Source organism: Podarcis tiliguerta (genome assembly GCF_965153285.1).
Source record: "Podarcis tiliguerta genome assembly, chromosome: 8".
Taxonomy (NCBI): domain Eukaryota; kingdom Metazoa; phylum Chordata; class Lepidosauria; order Squamata; family Lacertidae; genus Podarcis; species Podarcis tiliguerta.
Window position 1 is genome coordinate 72,730,794 of NC_139541.1, and position 18,941 is coordinate 72,749,734.

General features: G+C 45.4%; 1 protein-coding gene across 1 annotated transcript; it reads left to right on the plus strand.

The window, feature by feature from the left end:
* The first annotated feature begins 1,961 nt into the window (after positions 1-1,961).
* LOC310684511 (uncharacterized protein) lies at positions 1,962-18,915 on the plus strand. Its single transcript, XM_083455772.1, has 10 exons — positions 1,962-2,016; positions 5,812-5,927; positions 6,210-6,326; positions 7,540-7,692; positions 10,529-10,666; positions 11,337-11,372; positions 15,006-15,122; positions 15,683-15,835; positions 17,422-17,559; positions 18,559-18,915. The coding sequence occupies exons 2-10, from the start codon at positions 5,879-5,881 to the stop codon at positions 18,762-18,764; spliced, it is 1,107 nt and encodes a 368-aa protein (XP_083311898.1). The 5' UTR covers positions 1,962-2,016; positions 5,812-5,878; the 3' UTR covers positions 18,765-18,915.
* Positions 18,916-18,941: the final 26 nt, after the last annotated feature.

Sequence of the window (18,941 nt, forward strand, 5' to 3'; positions counted from 1 at the left end):
AGGTGGAATTCGCATTCATGGCTCTGCACAGTTTCCCCTCTGGCCTCACCCACCACTCGCAGGTGTCCCTGAAAGGTTGGCTCAGAAGGTATTCCAGCTGTTGGGCTGAAAAAGATTCCTCTTCTCCCCTACTTTAGATACTCTAAGCTGATTAGGGCAGGTGTAGAAAAGCTTTGGCTCTCCATGTGTCACTTAGCTATAGCTCCCTGTATCCCTAGACTTTGGCTATGTTTGCCAGGGCTGATGAGAGTAGTCTTTCAGCATCATGGAGGACCAAAGTTGCCTCACACTTGATTTCGGTCTTTCAGAGTTGTCCCCTATATTTTGGACTGGAAGCCAAAGGAGTTTTTTTTAATACTTCCAAAGCATGCTTCCGACAAGTCGTCTCAGTGAGCTGTGTTCAGTACTAGCTTCAGTTTCAAAAGCACCTTCAAGGAGAGCCCCGCGTGCAACATTAGAAGTTACGAAGCATGGATAATGGATGACTTCTCCAGCAGATGATAATGATGATATTCATTCATTCATTCCCTGCCCATCTGGCTGGGTTTCCCCATCCACTCTGGGCGACTCCCAACAGAATATTAAAAACACAATAAACATCAAACATTAAAAACATCCCTAAACTGGGCTGCCTTCAGATGTGTTCTAAAAGTCAGATAGTGGGCATTCCACAGGGCGGGTGCCACCACCAAGAAGGCCCTCTGCTTGGCTCTCTGTAACCTCACTTCTCGCAGTGAGGGAACTGCCAGAAGGCCCTCGGAGCTGGATTTCAGTGTCCAGGTTGAACGATGGGAGTGGAGACGCTCCTTCAAATATACTGGGCCGAGGTCATTTAGGGCTTTAAAGGTCAGCACCAACACTTTGAATTGTGCTTGGAAACGTACTGGGAGCCAATGTAGCTCTTTCAGGACAAGTGTTATATGGTCTTGGCAGCCACTCCCAGTCACCAGTCTAGCTGCCGCATTCTGGATTAATTGTATGCCACCATTACAGTCCATGACAGTGCCATCTAGTGAATACGCATAGAATGATTTCAATGGAAGAGCGATCTCATTTTATTTTTTTAATTTTTAAACTTCAAACAAAATTAAAGGTTGTAATCCAACTTTGTCCATTGCTACAATACTATAAAATGATCACAAAAAGCATTAATTATACCAGAGCTTTTTTTTCTTACAAAATGTTTAAGGGTGGTCTCATTTTGACTCAAGAAAAACACCATTTTATAAGCCGCCATCGGGGGTAGCAACCGAACTGACAATTCACCATGCTAGAGAAAAAACTTAATTTTTTTAGGTTCTTCTCCTGTTAGATTAACAAAATGTTTAGGGGTATGTGTATTCCTGCTTCCCCCCAGGGAAAAAAAGCGCTGAATTATACATTACTGCCATGTTGGCTCATTTAGTGTTTTCAGTCGATATCTAACTCTGCTTCCTCAGATGTTTTTAAGCAGAGGTTAGATGTCCATCTGTCATGGATGCTTTTGCTGAGATTCCTGCATTGCAGGGGGTTGGACTAGATGACCCTTAGGGTCCCTTCCAACTCTACAATCCTATGATTCGAACTGCCACAGTGGCTCCTTTAAAGTTTTCAGTCAATATACCCTGTCCATAAGCATTCTTCCAATGTTGATGGCATTAAAACATTTTTTTATTATTAATAAAAGGAAAAGAAGGAGACAAAATAGTGCCAAATGTATCTTTTTTGGAAATGCCTTTGACTACTCGACGTGTGAGGTGTTCTGACAGAGCGACGTTTCAGATATTGTCAACCTAGGCCTCAATTAGTCTATTAGAAGCTTCCAGTCTATTAGAAGCTTCCTTCCATTGCTGGGCAATAGCTTGGCTGCTGTGCACAAGGAGGAAATAAATTCTTTAGATTTGAGAGTAGAATTTGGAATCACGTCTGGCTTCTATGGAATCTTAGGGGGGTTTCCTAATAAAAGTCACGATGATAACGCTCCTGTCACCTTAGGAGACATGGAATCTTAAAGGCTTATACATCTGCTGTTGGGAGGTAAGCTGAACTCTGGTTTAAGTCCAGTTATTTTCTTTTCACAAGAGCCAAAGGACCTGAGAAGAGCCTTAACGAATATCTAGTTTGGCACACTCTTTTCCACTGTGGCTATTCTGTGTGCTCCTGGAAACTCAAAAGTTTCCCGACACTCAGCCCAAAAGCAGGGCACAAGCGCTTTATCCTTTTCCCATCCCCAGATGACTACTATTCAAAGGTGTGCTGCCCTGATACTGGAGGAAACATGTGACCATAATAGCTAGTGGCCACTGATAGCTTTAAAGGTAAAGGGACCCCTGACCATTAGGTCCAGTCGTGACCGACTCTGGGGTTGCGGCGCTCATCTCGCTTTACTAGCCGAGGGAGCCGGCGTACAGCTTCCGGGTCATGTGGCCAGCATGACTAAGCCGCTTCTGGCGAACCAGAGCAGCGCATGGAAACGCCGTTTACCTTCCCTCCGGAGTGGTACCTATTTATCTACTTGCACTTTGACGTGCTTTCGAACTGCTAGGTTGGCAGAAGCAGGGACCAAGCAACGGGAGCTCACCCCGTCGTGGGGATTCGAACTGCCGATCAGCAAGTCCTAGGCTCTGTGGTTTAACCCACAGCGCCACCTGTGTCCCTTACTGATAGCTTTACCCTCCCTGAATTTGTTTAACCCCTGTTCAAATCCATCTAAATCGGTGGTTATACCCACATCTTTTGGCAGCAGATGCCATAGTCTGATGACACACTGTTTGAAAAAGGACTTCTTCTCTTGTCTTTTCCCGAATCTTTTCTTCCTCCAGGTACTAAAGGTTAGGTGTGAGAGGAAGAAAAACCTCTCTCAGGATGCAAACATTTCTCAGTTTTCTTTCTTCTTTTTTAAAAAATAATAATATTTATTGCTTTTTGAACAATTTAAACATTGCAAAACCAAACAAACACAGAAAAATAAAAACCAATACAATACAATATAAAGACACTACATAACACTAAACACATAAAACAAAACAAAACAAAACAATTTAAAACACTCAAACAATTTCGATATCATATCTTTCATTCACTTGTTTCACCGACCTCCTCACACCTCCCTTTTTGTATTCCATTTCTGTCAAATGTTTCAGCAATTCCTTTCCATCTTCCTCTGTTATCTGTCAGATAATTATCTTAACACATTCTAACCTTATATTACTTTTAAAATTCCATTAATCTATTTATACTTAAATCCTTATAACATTTCTACTAAAGCCATATAACTTCATTCCAACATTTTAACATTCATTAATTTTGCAGTTTTTCTGTAAATAATCTTTAAACTTTTTCCAGTCTTCTTCCACTGACTCTTCTCCCTGGTCTCGGATTCTGCCAGTCATTTCCGCCAGTTCCAAGTAGTCCATCAACTTCATCTGCCATTCTTCCTGAATGGGTAGATCTTGTGTCTTCCAATACTTCGCAATAAGTACAGTGGTGCCTCGCAAGATGAAAAGAATCCGTTCCGCGGGTCTTTTCGTCTTGCGGTTTTTTCGTCTTGCGAAGCAAGCCCATTGACGGAGTAGCGCTATTAGCGCTATTGGCGATTTAAGGGCTAAAAACGGCTTTTTAAGGGGTGGGGGATTAGCGGTTTTGCTGCTAAAATGCTTTTAGCAGCTTAGCGATTCAAAATAAGGGGTTTTGGAGCAAAAAAAAAAAATTTCAAATTTTTTCGTCATTTTTCGTCTTGCGAAGCAAGCCCATAGGGAAATTCGTCCTGCGAAGCGCCTCTGCAAACGGAAAACCCTTTCGTCTTGCGGGTTTTCCGTCTTGCGAGGCATTTGTCTTGCGGGGCACCACTGTATTTTTGCTGCTGTTGTTGCATACACAAAGAAAGTTCTGTCCTTCTTTAACACCAATTGGCCGACCATGCCCAGGAGAAAGGCCTCTGGTTTCTTCAGAAAGGTATATTTAAATACCTTTTTCATTTCATTATAGATCATCTCCCAGAATGTCTTAATCCTTGGGCACGTCCACCAAAGGTGAAAGAATGTACCTTCAATCTCTTTGCATTTCCAACATTTATTGTCGGGCAAATGGTAAATTTTTCCAAGCTTGACTGGTGTCATGTACCACCTATAAATCATTTTCATTATGTTTTCTCTTAAGGCATTACATGCGGTAAATTTCATACCTGTGGTCCATAACTGTTCCCAGTCAGCCATCATTATATTATGTCCAACATCTTGTGCCCATTTAATCATAGCTGATTTCACCATTTCATCCTGAGTGTTCCATTTCAACAGCAAATTATACATTCTTGACAAATTCTTAGTCTTTGGATCTAACAATTCTGTTTCCAATTTTGATTTTTCCACCTGGAAACCAACTTTTTTGTCCAGATTGTATGCCTCCATTATTTGGTAATAATGAAGCCAATCTCACACTTTGCTTTTCAATTTTTCAAAGCTCTGTAATTTTATTCTGTCTCCATCCTGTTCCAGAATTTCCCAATACTTTGGCCATTTGGCCTCCATATTGAGTTTTTTCAGAGCCTTCGCTTTCATTGGAGACAACCATCTTGGGGTTTTCTTTTCTAACAAATCCTTATATCTTATCCAAACATTAAACAATGCTTTTCTGACAATCTCAGTTTTCTTTCTTCTTCTTCTTTTGTACTGCTTAGTTATTCCTGGGGATGACACGTACTTATAATCAGTGGCGATGGTTGTAGCTCAACGTTAGAGCTAGAGGTGGGAAGGCCTGGGGAAAAACCTGGAAAAATGGGGGGGGGGTTCCCCCCTGTTTTTCCCCAGAAAAATTGAAAAAAATAGTTTGATATAGTTTGAATATTCCCCCCCCCATTTTTCCTGGGGGGGGGGGGAACGGCTTTGGAAAAAACACAAAATAAAACCTGTCCGCCCCCCAATTTTTCCACCCCCCAGCCTTCCAGCACCCACACTTTGAATCTCCCTGCCAACTGATACAAGGCAGGTGCTCTCACTGTAATCTTTCCAGCAACTGCTCAAAACATTTTCGTTAGGGCCAGCCCATCTGAACACATAGAAGCTGCATGCGATTTACTTCCTTTTAACCACTGCTGACTTTAATCATCTTTTGAATACTCTTAAATACTTGCTTTTTGTTATCAATCATTTAATGTTCTGTTGTATATTTTTGTAAAGTGTTTAGAAGCTCTCTTAGTATAATGCGGTTTATAATATATAATAACAAATTCAATTTAAAAAACACTTTCAAACAGAGTTTGAGCCTTAGTACAGTGGTACCTCGGGTCCAGAGGTCCGTTCTTAAGCTGAAACTGTTCTTAACCTGAAGCACCACTTTAGCTAATGGGGCCTCCTACTGCTGCCATGCCGCGGGATCACAATTTCTGTTCTCATCCTGAAGCAAAGTTCTTAACCCGAGGTACTATTTCTGGGTTAACTGAGTCTGTAACCTGAAGCGTATGTGACCTGAAGCATATGTAACCCGAGGTACCACTGTAGTACCACCGTCCAGCCTGGACACTGAGGTCCAGCTCCGAGGGCCTTCTGGTGTTCCCTCCCTGCGAGAAGTGAGGTTACAGGGAACCAGGCAGAGGGCCTTCTTGGTAGTGGTGCCCGCCCTGTGGAACGGCCTCCCATCGGATGTCAAGGAAATAAACAACTAACTGACTTTTAGAAGACATCTGAAGGCAGCCCTGTTTAGGGAAGTTTTGAATGTTTGATGTTTTATTGTGTTTTTAATATTCTGTTGGGAGCCACCCAGAGGAACCTCTTCAAGATCCTCTGGGCATTTTACCCAGGTCAGCTGACTGGGCTCCCCCCCCCCCTGTTGTTTCAGGTCCTTTCAACCAGGGTATTCAATTCACCTCGGACACAGTTTCTCTGGCTCTCCCCTCACCATCACCATGCAGGAGCTCCTGAAACTCTCCATCTTCTTTGTCCTCCTTACAACAGGTATGGAAGGACGGCTCACTCGCGGGAGATTTATTCCATTGGGGTAGCTGGGGTCAGATGCGAATTGGCATCACGAGACCGGCAGGCGTATAAGACAGAAGACATATCCAAGATCTTTGTAATCTTTAATTATTATTTTTTAAATTTGATTTATTTTTAAAAGAAACAGCTTTGGAAGCAATTTAGAATATGGCATTAATAACCATTTTCAATAAAGCGTAATCACACAAATAGGGTTAGTCATTTTTTTTTTAAAGGCCTGCAACCTTCCCCTTTCTCCAGGAGCTTCTATAACATGTGAAGTTTGTTCAGCTGAAGGATACATCTGCAATGGCACGTTGACGACCTGCCCTCCCGAGAAAGATACCTGCATGATTGCATACTCCGAAAACACTCTACGTGAGTGGGATTGAGGTTATTGAAACATAGGTAGAGTCAGAACGTTGGTCCACCTGGCTCAGTATGGTCTATGCGGACCTGTCCAGGATCTCAGACAGGGAATCTTTCTCCAAGTCCTACCTGGTAATGCTGGGGAGGGAACTTGGGATCTTCTGCACCCACAGCAGGTGGTCTACCACTGAGCTATGACCCTTGCCCTCAGGACAAGTGGGCACAGGACAAGATCAGCCAAGGTCACTGACTGTTAGGGCAGGGATTGCATGTTGGACGGGTCCTCGCCTCATGTTATCTTCAGTAATCACCTCAATGAACAAGCTGATTGAATCATGCCTTAAATCTTGGCATCTACTGTTCTAACGGCCCATTAGTTTTCAGGTCCAATTCAAAGCACTGGTTTGGACCTATCAAGCCTTAAACGGCTCAGGACTGCAATACCTCGAGGACCACCTCTTTCCATATATACTGATGCAGACACCGTGGTCATCATCTGAGGCCCTTCTTCATGAGCCTCCTTTGCGAGAGGTCTGGAGGGCGGCAACATGGGAACAGGCCTTTTCTGTGGTGGCTCCCCACTTGCGGAAGTCCGCTCACTCTTCTTGTTTAAATGTTGTCCTTGAATCTTCACGACATGCTTGCTACACTGGTTTAGAGTGTTGGAAGGGACACGGATGGAGCTGTGGTCTAAACCACTGAGCCTCTTGGACTTGCTGATTGGAATTTCAGTGGTTCGAATCACCGTGACAGGGTGAGCTCTATTTGCTTTGTCCCAGCTCCTGCCAACCTAGCAGTTCGAAAGCATGCCAGTGCAAGTAGATAAACAGGTACCACTGAGGCGGGAAGGTAAACGGCATTTCCGTGTGCTCTGGCTTCCGTCATGGTGTCCTGTTGCACCAGAAGCAGCTTAGTCATGCTGGCCACATGACCCGGAAAGCTGTCTGTGGACAAACGCTCGCTCCCTCGGCCTGAAAACGAGATGAGCGCCACAACCCCATAGTCGCCTTTGACTGGACTTAACCGTCCAGGGGTCCTTTACCTTTTTACCTAGTGTGTTAGACTAAGGCTGGGGAGACCAAAGAAGCTTATTGGGTGATCTTGGCCCGATCTCTCAGTCTAACCATGGAGGCTGACTTGAGTTCTTTGGAGGAACAGGTGGGATATAAATGTAGGAAATGCAGTGAAATCAAATTGACCCACTCCCTCTCATCCATTGTAGGTGAAAAGGTTGAACGCAGTGTAGACAAAGACTGTGTCACTCTGGAGGAGTGTGCCAATACTGCCATGGAATTGTACTTTGGACCTGGGAAAGCCTTAAGGGTTCTTGCCTCCTGCTGCAATGAGAAGATGTGTGGCGTAGTTAAGCCTAATTGTAGGTCTATCATTTGTGCGTGTGTGTGTGCTCCTCTCCCCATGCTTTCCCCCCCATCATGGCATCTCAGATTCAAACCCTGACATTTCCAGATAGAGAGCAAAATATCTTAGAAATACCAGTTTCTTTATATCTAGCAATGAAAGCAAAGCACTGCCTCTCCAAACCACTTGCATTGCAGCCTGAGGCTGTGCTCTTGGAGAGAGAATGGCTTAAACATCCTTTCTCTTCGGTGCTTCAGAACCAAGAGCTAATTTGCACGCCCAAAATGGAGACCTGTAACACAATCCTTTCTCGTGTGATCTTAGTTAAAGACCTCGTGGCAGAGCTAGCAGAGCTGCATTCTCAGTTAGTTAATCATTTCCTGTTAGGCTCTCGGCAGCTCTTTTGCTTAGCTTCAGTGGACAAACGTTTCCATATCGTGCTTTCAGCGGTACACAGACAGACATATATAGAGAGTCATTTTCTATTTCAACTGTTCAGTTAAACAATTATGCCCAACAGTAGAATGCTGGAGGCAGGGACCCTGTGCAAAAATAGTAAGGAGTCCTCAACCCTCTGCAACCACAGACCACAAACCACAGACCGCTAACCTCTGACCCTATCCCATGAAAGCACCTCTGATGTGCACTGTCAATGAGTCCCTCTGGAGGTCGTTTTGGAGGAGCGGTATGGATTCGAACTCCAGACAGCTTGCCAGTTTGCAGGGGAAGAAATGTCCATTTGCAAGCACAGTTTGAATCCAATTGAAACATTATTATTATTATTATTATTATTATTATTATTATTATTATTAATACCCTGCCCATTTGGATGGGTTTCCCCAGCTGCTCTGGGTGGTTTCCAGCAGAATATAAAAAACATAATAAAACGTCAAGCGTTAAAAAACTTCCCGATACAGGACTGCCTTCAATAATCTCACTCAGCTACAAGTGTTCACCAAAGATCTTCTAAAAGTTGTGTAGTTCTTTATCTCCTTGACATCTGATGAGAGGTCTACCACCGAGAAGGCCCTCTGCCTGGTTCCCTGTAACTTCACTTCTTGCAGTGAGGGGATGGAACAGACCTTCTTCATTCAGCTGATCAATGCTTACTGCAAGGCCTTTTGAAAGCACGTTGCCAGTACCAATCAGCTGCTTGCTGAGCCTCTTTGATGGACAGGTGATGACAGGACTGTGGCCCAGCCCACCTAGTAAAGTTGGCTTATGGTGATCAGGGGTAGGTCCAGTCCGCCACTCTTACCAACCAGCCTCTAAACATGGAGGTGGCATTTAATCTGGGAGGTTACTAGCTGCTGGTGGATGCCTCCTCCACTAGTGAACCTCATCCCCTTTCAAAATTTCTCTAGCATTGCTTTCACCCACCGGTAGCTGGTGCTATTTTGGACTGGGCGTTGGCAATGGAATGCCAGGATCGTGGTCCCCCAGGGCGCAGCAGAAGGGTCAGCCTCGGAAATTGAGCAAGGAGCCGACTCTTCAGCTGAGAGCTGTCTGTCTGAGTTAGAGAAGACAGCCCGGCTCCTTCCTTCCCAGGCAAGACATTCACTGTTAGCTCTCAGGGTGAAGGAGAGTTGGAAAGCAGCCAGAGTGAAGCCGGCCTACCAGCAGATAGGCAAGAGGCAGAGACAGTGTCCACTGAGAGTGGGCAGGGGGAAGGCCAGCTTTTCAGTCCCCGTACCAGGAGATTCCCCTTCATGGATCACTGCCTTGCCGTGGCGAAGGGGCTTGAATAACTCAGAGAAGCTATGAGCTATGGCGTGCAGGGCCACCCAAGATGGACAGGTCATAGTGGAGAGTTTTGACCAAATGTGATCCACCTGGAGCAGGAACCGGCAAGCCACTCCAGTATCCCTGCCAAGAAAACCCCATGGACAAAGGCAACAGGCATATAAAAGTTATGACGCTGGAAGATGAGCTCCTCAGGTCGGAAGGCGTCCAACATGCTACTGAGGAAACATTGAGGGCATTAGGAGAAGGGGACGACAGAGGATGAGATGGTTGGACAGTGTTCTCGAAGCTATGAACGTGAGTCTGACCAAACTGCGGGAGGCAGTGGAAGACAGGAGTGCCTGGCGTGCTCTGGTCCATGGGGTCACGACGAGTCGGACACGACTAAACGACTAAACAACAACAACCAGGAGATTGGAGAGGCTCAGAGAGTTGCGGAAGGGGAGGAGGAGAAAGGCACGGTTCTGGCATCCTTCCTGTTGGGGGAGGGATTCTGAGTCGGACTGAGCAGCTCCTTTGCCGAGAGAGGGTGGGAAGTTTTGCTGTGGAGATGTTTGTGTTTTTTGTAAATAAATGTACATAAAGCAGACGGACAGGGCCGTCTTTAGCATATGCTCCACTGGGATGCAAAGATTCGCCCAGCGCCCCCAAATTTAGTTTAGCCACCCCCAAATTTTAAGGGGGGGGTGAGCTCAAAGTTATTGAGCTTTTTTGGGGAGGGGGTGGAAATAACTGCTTTTGTTTCCTGACTTGTCATATTTGATGCTACGGAGTAAGTAACAGAGCAACGGGGTGAGGGGGTGGGGGGGGCAGGGACTTTCGCTCCATTGCTTTCCACTGCAGCCAATTGAGAGGGACCGGTATACAGTAGGTATACATTTGGTGCCACTCAGAATTCAGCGCCCGGGTGCCCTGCACCCCTTGGACCTCCTGGGTAAAGACAGCCCTGCTTAAGGAGACTCATTGCTGCTTAGCGGACGGTTGCAAGCCAGGGATCATTAGGCGGAAGTCAGAATGGTGCTGGATGGGCAGCACACCATCTGCCTCCAAAGTTGTAAACTCTGAGCTGCCTCTTTCAGATCCTTGAGTGTTTCTGCACCTGTTTTCAGTGCCGCCATTAGAAATGAAATGGAATGGAAAGCAGTGCCCTGCCTGCCACGAATGGTCAAACACATGCAAAGAGGAGGTGGTGAATTGCACGGGAGACAACATATACTGCTTTGATATATCGGCACACGTGCATTCTGGTAAGTGCAACCCCAGATGCAGCATGACTTGGGACCCCAAAGCCTCCTTTCCACCTATTTTCACATAGGATCATGTGTAAGCCGAGCCAGGCTGATTTCAGGCATGCCACTCTTCACTTCCCTAAGACGTGAGCTTTTATAGAAAACAAAATACCTACCTCTAATTCTCTTATTTAAATTGCTCCCATTGTGTTTGCTTCTTACGTGAATGCTTTGATCTCATTTTGCAACACAAAATTTTGTCCTTCGGAATTGGCACTTTGCTAAATGTCATTGTGCAGTTCTCCAACCAAGGCATGTGTACAAAAACACATTCTGTTAGGGTAATTTGCTATTATTATTATTATTATTGGGGGCAAAATTGCATGCAAACGTGAGTGTATTGGGAGAAACATACTAAATTTGTGGTGCGTTTTCATGGGGGATGTTAAAAAAAATGCAAAGTGACATGAAAATGTGGAGAACTCGATTTAAGATTGGAGAAAAGAGAAACTGAAATTGACATATTTGCTCATCCCCACAGGGTTGATAGCCATTTTTTTTAAGCTCCATTCCTTAAGTACCAGATTTGTTTAGTGGCAAGGAGAGGGTAAATTTCATCTAGGTGGGATGTACTGGTTTGGAGAATAGCTGGAAGAAATTAATGTCTTCTCCTGTCTTCCATTTCCAGAAAAAATCGTGGACAGGACCCTTAAAGGCTGCACTAGTAGGTCCTTCTGTCTCTCACTAAAAAGTGGCCTCACTCCCATGTTGGGGAGTTCTGATGAGCTTAGGAAGGCAGAATGTTCACCAAATGTTTCCCGGGGAGCTCAGTGCTCTGATCTCTTCCTTCCAACCTTCTCTGGGCTCCTGCTCCTGAAGATCCTCTCATAAAAAGGCACGTGCATGGGATTGCATCAGCTCTGTATTCAATCAAGCCTCCTTTCTATCTATAGGCGACTTTTTCCAACTGTTGTTTGGCCTTCCGGAGGGATTTTCTCTGAATCACAGTGAAAATAAACCTCAGGTTGAAATCCATTGCAATTTGAATTGTAATTCTTTTTTTTTTTTTTTTATGTAATTTGTGTCAAGACCCCCATTGTTCAGCCCGGACATTGAGATCCAGCTCCGAGGGCTTTCTGGCGGTTTCCTAACTGCAAGAAATGAAGTGTCAACCATGGCAACATTGAAGTTGTGTAAGGAGCTTGATCGTTACAGCTGTGTCAGTTCATCGTCATGGAAGGGGGGTGGGTCTGAGAAGCTCTGGGAGTCTGCTGGCTGAGGCTGATTGAACTTATTGAGTAGAATCACTTTCAGGGTTGGTGTTAGACTCTGGATATTAGACATTGTCTGAATCACCAAGGGCTGAGTCCCAGGTTTTTTTGTGGTAGCAGGGGGGGTTATTGACAGACTTTGGTGGTCTGCCCCTTGTGGCTATAGTAGTAGTAGTAGTAGTAGTAATAATAATAATAATAATAATTTATTATTTATACCCCACCCGTATGTCTGGGTTTCCCCAGCCACTCTGGGCGGCTTCCAACAAAGTATTAAAATACAGTGGTCTGTTAAACATTAAAAGCTTCCCTAAACAGGGCTGCCTTCAGATGTCCTCTAAAAGTCTGGTAGTTGTTCTTCTCTTTGACATCTGGTGGGAGGGTGTTACAAAGGGCGGGTGCCACTACTGAGAAGGCCCTCTGCCTGGTTCCCTGTAACTTGGCTTCTTGCAGTGAGGGAACCCTCGGCGCTGGACCTCAGTGTCCGGGCAGAATAATGGGGGTGGAGACACTCCTTCAGGTATACTGGACCGAAGCCGTTTAGGGCTTTAAAGGTCAGCACCAACACTTTAAATTGTGCTCGGAAACGTACTGGGAGCCAATGTAGATCTTTCAAGACTGGTGTGTCTTGAAATATAGGGCTCTATTCTCCCTTGACGGGTCTCAAGTCATCCAAGCTTGGTACTTGAGGGAGCAGCTAGGGCTGACCAATGGCAGAGTGGATTGTCATCTCCCTTTCATAGCCTCCCACGGCTGTCTGGTTGATTCCATGCCAAGGAAGGCACCTGTCTGTTGTGGTGACTTACGGTTCTGTCACTTTAAGAGATGTGGAATCTTAAAGGCCTACGTGTCAGTTACTGGAGGTAGGTTGAACAGGAGTTTAAATGCAGTTCCTTCCTTTTCATAACAACAGAAGGAGCTGAGAAGAACCCTACTGAGTCAGGGGAGAGCAGACTTCCACAAGTGGTGGTGGACTTTCCTTCCTTGGAGGGTTTTGAGCAGAAAACCATGGCCACCTGCCATGGATGATTTAGTTGAGATTTCTGCACCGCAAAGGGGTTGGACTGGACGACCCTCTGGGTCCCTTCCAACTCTACAGTTCTATGATAGACCCAAAGCATACCTAGCCTAGCATCATCTTTTGCACAGTGGCCAACCTGGTGCCTCTGGAAGCCCACCATGGTCAATGGCCAGGGATGATCGGAGCAGTAGCTCAAGAACAAGTGACAGGCTACAGGTCTCCCATCCTTGGTGTAAATGCACACTGGTGAAAGCTGCCAGTTGTCAAACATGCTTCCTCTGGCTGTCATTACAGGCTCTTTGAGCCAAAGAAGTTGATTCGTCACATGTATTTCTCATCATCATTACCATGCAGGATCTCCTGAGGGTCTTCCCCTTCTTTGTGATTCTAACTACAGGTAAGGAGACGCTGGTAGCCTACTGGAGATTTTCTTTTCTTTTCTTTTACAGTGGGGTAAATGGGGCCAGGGCCAAACTGATGTCGCTCAGGGTTGGCATCAGTAGTTGGCATTGTTGGGCAACTGTGGAGGCTCATGCCTGTTTGGGAACCCACTGCTGATACCCAGGGCATCCTGGTTCTGCTCTTTCTCCTTACTGCCCCCCCCCACGGTTCCCCTGCCCTCTCTGAGCATTCCAGCAATGGCCAGAGGAAGGACATGAGGCAGCAGTTGCCACCTGCTTTGTGCTCTCTCTTGCATGGATTAGGGCCAGAGGGCATGTGAATGGGAAGAGAAAGGAGAAGGTAGGGATGGGGCAGAAATTGGGCTAAGCTTGCATTTAATATAATAATAACAATAATAATTTATATTCCACCCATCTGGCTGGGCTTCCCAAGCCACTCTGTGCGGCTTCCAACAAAATATTAAAATACAGTGGTACCTCAGGTTAAGTACTTAATTCATTCCGGAGGTCCGTTCTTAACCTGAAACTGTTCTTAACCTGAAGCACCACTTTAGCTAATGGGGCCTCCTGCTGCTGCCACACTGCCAGAGCACGATTTCTGTTCTCATCCTGAAGCAAAGTTCTTAACCCAAGGTACTATTTCTGGGTTAGCGGAGTCTGGGAAGCGTATGTAATCCGAGGTACCACTGTACGGTAATGCATCAAACATTAAAAGCTTCCCTAAACAGGGCTGCCTTCAGATGTCATTTATAGCCAGACCTATCTAATTCATAAAGCTCGAGACACCATCACCATTTGAAATTCACCCTTCTCTGAATTTTGCAATGCAATTTCCCCAGCCAAGGAATGTGTGGGGAAATGCATATAATACAAGAAAATGCACTCAGGAATGCATATGTTGGTGACTGGAACATTAAGAAAATGTGTTACATTGGGGGAAACTGATTTGCTCATTGAATTGAATGAATGAATGAATGAATGCATGCATGCATGCATGTAAGGAGAAAACCACAATAAACACTGCTGAATTTTCATGAGGGTGTGTGTGTGTGTGTGTGAGAGAGAGAGAGAGAGAGAGAGAGAGATGTGGAAATGTCCAGAATTGAACTTAAGAGTGGTAAAATGAGAAGTCTAAATTGCCAGATTTGCCCATCACTAGAAGGCGGTGCACTCACTCAGAGGGAGGTGGTGGGGATGGGGGTGTTGTTGATGGCATCTCGCCCAACAACACAGCGATAGAGCATTTCCCCCCCATGCAGAATACCCCAAGTTCATTTCCCAGCAACTATAGGTAGAGCTGGGAATGTCTCCTGCTTGAAACCACGGAGAGCCACTGCAAGATCAATGGATATGGTGATTTCCAAGGCAGCTTCCTATGTTCCAGGTTAGCTATCACATGATTGGCATGGCTACATGATGGAGGATATGCCCCAACCTTCCCTTCTCTCACCCCTTTTCTCTCTTTATGCCATTCCTTCCTTCCTTTCTCTTCTTCACCTCACCCTCTGTGTTTTCATTTCTTTGCCACCTACATGAAAATCGGCTTGAAGGTCCCTTGGGTCATAAGTTGTTGGAAGTCAATGGATTTATATATAGATATATACTTATAGAAAAGTATATGAATGGATTCCCTCTCTGCACCTCCCTTTTCTCTCCTCTCCCAGGTGCTTCTCTGGAGTGCGAAGTTTGTTATGGCCTTGGGAACAGATGTAGTGGCAAGATGGCGACCTGTTCTCCTAAGAAAGACACCTGTGTCGTTGCATTTGCTGAAAGTACTATGGGTGGGTGGTGTTCGAGTTGTTGCTGGCGGAATCCCCGATCCAGACTTTGCACAGACTAGAAATGGATTTGCTCTCCGCCGCAATAATGACTTGCAAAGCTTTGCTGCAGAACAGTCTTAAAATGGTCACAAATAAATGTTGCACAATACAAAATGCACAGTCGATCTCTACCACTGAACTATTGCCCTGCAGTTTCCCCTTGAGACTTGCTGGTTATTGAGTCCATTTCTTTGGACCTGTTACTGAGTTCATAATCTTTGGTATTTGAAGCTGGTAGGATATGTTCTCAATAATTAGGGTCTCTGGGAGAGGGGCAGAAGTCAGACTAGACTGCGCCCTTTTTAACAATGATATGCCCTTCAATCCAAGAGGAGATTGCGGGGATACTCTCCCCCCCCCCCCCACTCCGCTGGCTCCCAAATACTTGCCGTCAGTGGTAGAAATCTCAGTAATCTGAGAAATGTGCATCTTCCGGCCAAAAACACAATGCTTGACATAATGATGTTTTGCTCATCACTGAACAAACCTGTCTCTTTTTCTCACTCTCGTTTCTCCCATAGAAGGACGTAAAATTCGCACTGTAGAGAAAGCCTGCGATTCTTCAAAGGTCTGCTCCACTCCCTCAGCGTACTTTTATCTTGGGTTGGGGAGAACCTTTAGGATGTACTTGGTCTGTTGCACGGGGGACAACTGCAAAAATGCCAAGCCTAAATGTAATTATTATTATTATTATTACATTGATATCCCACCATTCCTTCAAAGAGCTCAATGTTGTGTACTCACTTTTCAATTTCTTCATTTTATCACCGCAACAATTGCATGAGGAAGGTTAGGCTGAGAGACAGTGACTAGCCCAAAGGCCTCCGTGGCTGAAAAGGAACTAAAACATGGTCTCTCATGTTCAAGTCCAGAACTCTAACCATTACTCCACACTGCTTCACCTAAATGCATTTATTTTAAGCACTTTTTTTTTTACTTCACTCATTATTCATAAAAGATTCCCAGAGATCAACATCCTCAGAAATAAGGCCACACATATTGAGGTCTACTGTAGTCATGTCCAATTCTTTTAGTGGGTCAACTCTGAGTAAGACTAGCACTAGATACACCCTGTTCCAATTTCCTTGTTGTGCTTCCACCGTCCACCATTTGTCAACATAGGAAGCAGCCTTATATGGAGCCAAACCATTGGTCCATCTGGCTCACTATTGTCTACACTGATTGGCAGTGCCTGTCCAATGTTTCGGGAAGGGGATGTTCCCCTTTCTGCCTGGAGATGCTGTGGATTGAACCTGGGATTTTCTGCTTGCAGAGCAGATGCCACACCACTGAACCATGACCCTTCCTTTCCTCTACTCCATCACATGTAGTCTAGGATGGGCCACCACAATTGTCAATCTGTAATCAATTCAGTTCCATTCATCATCAACATCTGTCTCTAGCACAGGCTCTCCTCAACCTGAAGACCTCCAGATGTTTGGGCCTACAGCTCTCCTCAACCCAGATACATTAGCCCTGCTGGCTGGGGCTCATGACAGTCCCTCCAAGTGTCCCTATTTTCCAGGGACAGTCCCTTATTTAGAGAAGCCGTCCCGGTTTCTGATTTGATTCCGTAATGTCCCACTTTCCCTTAGGATGTCACTGTTTTTATTGGATAAATGTTGGAGAGTATGGAGTTATCCAATGCCCCAGCACTCCTGTGTAGGGAAGATTTTTTTTAAAAAATATATATTTAATGCTTGATTATGTTTTTATATATGTTGAAAGCTGCCTAGAGTGCTGGGGCAACCCAGTAATATGTGTGGGGTATAAATAGTAAAAAATATCATGATAGAATGGGACGTTCCTGTTTTCATTGGAGAAATGTTGGATGGTATGTTATGAACATGGAACTCAAACAACATCCAGTGGGCACTATGTGCAGGAAGGCTGCTCTAGGCTACAGCCACCTATAAATTAACTGTATTTAGCCTTTAATGCTTTATTAACCAAGATAGCAACAAACCTGGATGGCTTTAAAAGAGGAGTGGAGCAAATTCATGGAGGACAAGGCTACCAGTGGCTACTAGCCATGATGGCTATGCTCTTCCACCATGGTCGGGGACAGAATACCAGTTGCTGGAAGTTTCAAGATGGGAGTGGGCTCATGTCGTCAATCTAGCTGGCTACTGTGAGAGCAAGATCCTGGGCTAGATAAGCCATTGGCCTGATTCAGCTGGTTCTTCTTATCTTCTTAGCCTCTGCCTCCCACTTAGTCCATTCCTGAAGCTGATTATGAATCCTGTTCTTTGGCTTGCAGTACCCCAAGTGGAAAGGAAGGTCAATGGAAAGCAATGCCCTACCTGTTACTCCTCGGCAGACGTGTGCCATGCGAAGGTGGTGAATTGCACCGGCTTGGAGAGCTACTGCTTTGATGTGGCCACAACCACCTACATCAGTAAGTCTTGCTTCATGCACAACGTGCCTTTGAGTTCAGTCGGTAGAGCAGGAGACTCTTAATCTCAGGGTCATGGGTTTGAGCCCCATGTTGGGGGCTCATGGTCCCTCCCAACTCAACCATTCTGTGATCTGTAGCTGAGCTGATCCTCAGTGCAATGGCATCTTGCCCTTGCGTAGCTGGAGACACAGAGCAAACTGGTTCTGCTGCCTTGTGTCAGGCACAGTGTGGGGGCTTTTCTTCCAGACAAGGCCATGCAGCAACCCCAGATGCTTGGTGGGTAAAAGGGAACACACAGTGGCGTAGTGTGGGTTGTCAGCACCCGGGGCAAGGCAAGTAATTTGCGCCCCCTAACCCGTGGATTTGCGCCCCCTAACCCTAACCCCCAGATGTTGTGCCCGGTGCGGCCGGCACCCCCTGCACCCCCCACGCTACGCCACTGGGAACACAATCACCCTACCAATGGATCCATATTAGCCAGCTTGCAAATTTTAATTAATGGATATTTTTAAACGTTTTGATGGAATTTTATTGCAGATTTTAATGATGTGAGGAGCTCAGTGTTGTGTGTTCAAGCCCTGTGTTGGGCAAAATATTCCTGAACTAATGGGGGGTTGGACTAGATGAACCTTGTGGTCCCTTCCAACTGTACAATTCTATGATTCCACAATTCTATGTGTGGATTTAATACTTGATTTTATAATAGATGGAAACTGCTTAGAAATAATTTATGTCATGGAAGCAGCATATAAATTAGCATAAAGTAACAGTAAAAATATGCAAGTAACTTGCAGACAGCAACGAAGTACAAGGTAGAGTACAAATGAGCAACAAGTGATATTAATGAAGCCCTGTACATCAGCACATCCAACCAGGATAAAAACCCAGGGATGCAGTTAGGACTTCACTATTGGGCTGACCAAAACGCTTATTTGGAGGCGACATGTTGACTGGCGACAAAGATTTCCCAGGCTACCCAATCTTATCTTCCCTGTTCAGATGGACAACGGCAGCGCAGTATCATGAAAGGATGCACTACTAAGTCCATCTGTGCTTCAATAAACAGAGGCCAGGCCGACCTCTTAACAGGTGCGGACGTTGTTGAAAAGGCCACCTGTACTCCAGAGATTTCAAGGGGATCTCAGTCCTCTGCGCTCCTTCTGCCAACCTTTCCGGTGCTTCTGCTGCAGAAGATCCTTTCGTAAAAGGCTCCCACGGGGGACTGCGTCAGCTCTGCACCCGTCTATGCTTGCCTTGTATCCGCTTAGCACTTTCTCGTAATGATGTTGGGCCTTTCAGATAGATTTCCCTTGCTTTCCTCAATGACAGTAAAAAACCACCAGGATTCAAACAAAATCTGTCTGAGCGATTTCCTTTGTCCA

Excerpts from the sequence above, each read along its gene's own strand:
- LOC310684511 (XM_083455772.1), top strand. The coding sequence starts at position 5,879 with ATGCAGGAGCTCCTGAAACTCTCCATCTTCTTTGTCCTCCTTACAACA. Across the intron at positions 5,928-6,209 it reads CTTTGTCCTCCTTACAACAG|GAGCTTCTATAACATGTGAA; the intron begins GTATGGAAGGAC and ends CCCTTTCTCCAG. Across the intron at positions 7,693-10,528 it reads TGGCGTAGTTAAGCCTAATT|TGCCGCCATTAGAAATGAAA; the intron begins GTAGGTCTATCA and ends ACCTGTTTTCAG.